General features: G+C 58.9%; 1 protein-coding gene across 1 annotated transcript in view; it reads left to right on the top strand.

The window, feature by feature from the left end:
• The window catches only part of LRP1 (LDL receptor related protein 1), an 86,951-nt gene extending 84,983 nt beyond the window's left edge, over window positions 1-1,968 (top strand). Inside the window, exons 75-79 of the mRNA XM_015559767.1 lie at window positions 110-211; window positions 359-423; window positions 539-629; window positions 723-867; window positions 1,009-1,968. Coding sequence (XP_015415253.1) covers window positions 110-211; window positions 359-423; window positions 539-629; window positions 723-867; window positions 1,009-1,149 — 544 coding nt within the window. The 3' untranslated portion in view covers window positions 1,150-1,968. The remainder of the gene's footprint in view (window positions 1-109; window positions 212-358; window positions 424-538; window positions 630-722; window positions 868-1,008) is intronic.
• Window positions 1,969-4,438: the final 2,470 nt, after the last annotated feature.

The raw sequence follows: 4,438 nt of genomic DNA, 5'->3' as shown, positions 1-4,438 counted from the left end.
CCCTGCGCCGCCCCAGCCTCTCAGACACCCCTCTACCAGCCCTGCCCCTGCCCCAGCCTCTCAGACACCCCTCTACCAGCCCTGTCCAGCATCTCACTTCTTCTTGCAGCTGCACGGATGGTCGGGTGGCCCCCAGCTGTCTGACCTGCGTTGGCCACTGCAGCAATGGTGGTTCCTGCACCATGAACAGCAAAATGATGCCTGAGTGCCAGTGAGTTGGGCCTGAGCCTCACCCAGGCCTAGATCCTCCCCTTCCCCAAATCTCAGTGGGACCATCAGAATCCCATGGCCCTACTCTATCTCCCTGGCAGCCATGGCTCGAAGTCGTGCCTGCTCAGCTCTGCCCTTCTGTCTGCAGGTGCCCACCCCACATGGCAGGACCCCGGTGTGAAGAGCAAGTGGTCAGCCAACAGCAGCCTGCACGTAGGTGGCAGGGGGTGGGGAGGCATGGCTGCCGGGACCTGGAATTGGCGGGGGGGGGTTGGGGTGGGCTTGCTTCCTGGGCCTTTTGAACTGTTTCCCATCTGCTCCCCTCTAGATATGGCCTCCATCCTAATCCCTCTGCTGTTGCTGCTACTGCTGCTTCTGGTAGCGGGAGTGGTATTCTGGTACAAGCGGCGAGTCCGGGGGTGAGTTATGGGGAGTCTGGGAAATTCTAGTCATTACCACCCTCGCCTGACACCTCTAGAATCCCTGCCCCCTGTGCTCCTGCCTCTCCCCAGGGCTAAGGGCTTCCAGCACCAGCGGATGACCAACGGGGCCATGAACGTGGAGATCGGGAACCCTACCTACAAGATGTACGAAGGCGGGGAGCCTGATGATGTGGGAGGCCTCCTGGATGCTGACTTTGCCCTGGACCCTGACAAGGTGGGCTGGGAGGACAGGAGGCGGCTGCCTGGGCAGGGAGAAGAGGCTGTGGGTGGGATGCCATGGGTGTTTGGGGGGTGGGATACCAAGGCCATAGAGCCCAGCCTCTGAGTCCCACCGGAACCCTCTGTCACCTTACAGCCCACCAACTTCACCAACCCCGTGTACGCCACACTCTACATGGGGGGCCACGGCAGCCGCCACTCCCTGGCCAGCACGGATGAGAAGAGAGAACTCCTGGGCCGGGGCCCTGAGGATGAGATAGGGGACCCTTTGGCATAGGCCCGGCCCTGCCCCGTCGGACTCCCCGAGAGCCTCCTGCCCCTGCCAGAGAAGTCCTTCCGTGAGCCCCTCCTGCCCGCCAGCCCTCCCCGGCCTGCCGGGATGTATAAATGTAAAAATGAAGGAATTACTTTTTATATGTGAGTGAGCAAGCGAGCGAGCACAGTATTATGTCTTTTCATTCTTCTCCTTCCTGCCCACTCCTCAGCACTCCCCCACCCCCCAGTGCTGCCTTCGGGGAGGGGGGCATGGAGCGCTCCGGGGGCTCCTTTGGCTCACAGGTATGAGGGACCCCCACCTCCCTTCTTCCCACCAAAATGCACCTCCACTGGGAGAGCTGGTGGTGCCGCCTCCCCTTCCTGGTCAAGACACTTTGTCAGGGCTCTCCCTGCGGTCCCCCCTTTACCCTCCCGGCTCCCCGAGGGCTGATTCTGGGGCGGAGAGTCCTTCGCTGCCCCTGTCTGGGGGATTTGGCTCTGGCTGAGGTAGGAAGGGAAGGATGGAGTTTTTTAGTTCTTGGGGCATGCATCCCATGCCCCCAGCCCTCATTCTAGGGGCAGCCTTGAGATGGCCACGCTCAGTACCCCTCCCAGACAGGCACCCCATCTCCAGTGCCCCCACATGGCTCCCAGGGCTGGAGACTTTGGCAAACAGTCCCTCAGACTCCCCTCCCCTGGGGAGGAGGTGGGGCCCACCAAGGAAGGGCAAGCGGGCAGCCCCGTTTTGGGGACAGGAACGTTTTAATAATTTTTGCTGAATTCCTTTACAACTAAATAACAGATATTGTTATAAATAAAATTGTAAAAAAGAAAAAAAAAAGAAAAGAAAAGAAAAAAAATCCACTTGTGTCTACCTACCTATGAGTGTGAGATTCTGGGAACTGGGCTGTGCTTTCTTGCTTTCCCCCCCCACCCCCGGCAGGGGCAGGAGAAGGGGGTGACACTGGACTTGACAAGAAAGGTCTGCTTCTCCCGGTGTGTGGCCTCGAGCAGGTGGCTTCACCTCTCTTGGCTCTGGGATACTAACTCCAAGATCTGTTTCTCTGCACCGTCACTTTTATGGGACACCACCACCCCTACCCAAATGATCCCCACCGTGAGAAGTCCCACCGTGAGAAATGAACACACTAGGTTTGCGCGGGGCTTTCCGATCCTTCAGCGTGGTCCCATACAGCTCTCTGCCTGAAGGTGTTCCTAAAGCGCTACCATCTCACATGTCATGGAGACCAGCTAATCAGATGCCAAGAGTAGAACCCTGGGTTCAGGAGAAGGGGGTCCTGGAGTGAGAGCAGGGAAAACCAGTGTGCCAGGCCCTGAGGGCCACCGACAGACCTAGTTTATCCATCAGTTTAGACGTCCCAGGGTGGACAGGAAAGGACAACTACAATCAAGGGGTCCCCGGTCTACTTCAACCCCTGACCCGAGAAGGGGACGTCTTGCAGGTCACACAGCTTTACACTGAGTCCCACTCTCCCCTCAACAGGAAATAGGAGCTTAGGGTGGCTGCGGAGGCCCCTTACCCAACTCCCAAAGGGGGAGCATTGCTTTTCGTTCCCCTTCCTTCTTACCTCTGCGATCTCACCTCCAACCTCGGCCTCCAAGCCACCTCTGAGAGCTTCCACTGCCCCATCTCCCCAAAGGGCCAAGGGCAGAGGGATCCTGCTGAGAAGGGGCGTCCTTGATCTTTGAGAGGGAAGTTTGTGCACCCATCTGTCCACCAGGTGGCGCATGTACTCCTGCGGAGCTGCTCATCTTGAAGCCCAGCACAGCCCCCTCCCCAACACACACTAATTATGCACCTGCGGGCGGACCCCAGCCCAGCTTCTCCCTTTCTTCCCAGGGGCTATTCTGCCACACCCCCTCCACCCTCCGCCAGCGGCTCCTCTCCCTCCCCCAGCGCTTCTGCTCCCCCTGCGCCCCGCCTGCTCCCCCACCACACCACCACCAGCCCCACCCCCTCACTCGCTCCCTCTGCCAGCCGTACATCTGGCGCCCCCGGGGAGCCACTGATTCTCTGCCTGTCGCCTCAAGATCCTGGGCAAAGCGAGAGGGGCCCCCAGCTGCGGCTTGGAAGGCACACCCCTCCAGTCAGCATCCTCTCTCTGCCCCCACCCCTAGGAACAGCAAGGAGAGGGTCTAGCAGGAGGGAGAAACGGGCAGAACCAGGGGCAGAGGTGATATAGACAGAATGAGAGACGAGATACAGAGATGGAGAAATACAGGGACAGGCAAAGACCCAGAGAAGGGAGGGAGTGGCGTGTGTGTGTGTGTGTGTGTGTGTGTGTGTGTGTGTGTCTGGAGAGAGAAGGGGGCAACCTGAGATTGTAGCAAAAGGAGGTTAGAAGGGGTGGGTCTGGGTTCCAGATCAAGACTCTGGTGATGGGCATCTGTCCTGGGCACCCAAGGCCATAGTGTGCCCACTGTTGCCACACCCCTGGGCTCAGGATTCTGGTTGGAGCCTTGGAGCCGCCGGCCTGGCCACCCCTCCCCTTTCTCCTCTCTGTTCCTCTTGCACCCAGATTCCTGCCCCCGGCTGGCTGCCTGCCTCATCTTCTCAGCCTCCCTGATCTTTTGTGTGAGTGTCTGTCACATCCCTATATCTACCTGTTTGTAGCACCGGGCTTGTCTTCTGGGCTGGCAGTGCCAACGTACACCTGTGTGTCCATCTCTGTCCGGACGCTTGCCTCTCTGCCAAGGCAAGGAGGCAGGGTAGGCTCTGAACACCTGGGGGATGTACTTGTCTCTTGGTGCAACTGCATTTGTCTCTGTCTGTGTATGCTCCCGAGTGGGTGTACGCCAGCTGTGTCCCTCTGTGTCCGTGTGCCTAGCGTGTTCTGGCCTCTGCGTGCGTGTGTTTCACTCTCCTGTGCGCTCACCTCCCTGCTGCGGCCTGCCTCTGTGTGCATGGCTGGGTGTATCCGTGTGGGTGTCTCAGGGTGTGCGCCTCTCTGTCTCTTCGCTTGTCTCCATCTCTCTCCTTGTTCCTATCTCTGTTTGTTCCTATCTCTTTGCTTGTCCCTATCTCTAGCTGTCGAGGTGTGGGTCATACCACAACCTCAGCCACAGCATCAGTGCATAGCAACAGCTGACAGCTGAAGACCGGGCTGGAGAGAGAGAGAGAGAGAGAGAGAGAGAGAGACTGGGAGGAGGAGGTAGCTGGTGAAGAAACAGCCAAGAGGATAGGGACAGAGACAGGGCTGAGGACAGAGACAGAGGACGGGGACAGAGGACGGGGACAGGGATGGGAGGGGCTGATGGTGAAAGGGGACAGTGAGAGGCAAGGGATACGG

The sequence above is a fragment of the Myotis davidii genome, unplaced genomic scaffold, assembly GCF_000327345.1.
Source record: "Myotis davidii unplaced genomic scaffold, ASM32734v1 scaffold1134, whole genome shotgun sequence".
Classification (NCBI taxonomy): Eukaryota; Metazoa; Chordata; class Mammalia; order Chiroptera; family Vespertilionidae; genus Myotis; species Myotis davidii.
This window is presented reverse-complemented; position numbering and strand designations above follow the sequence as displayed.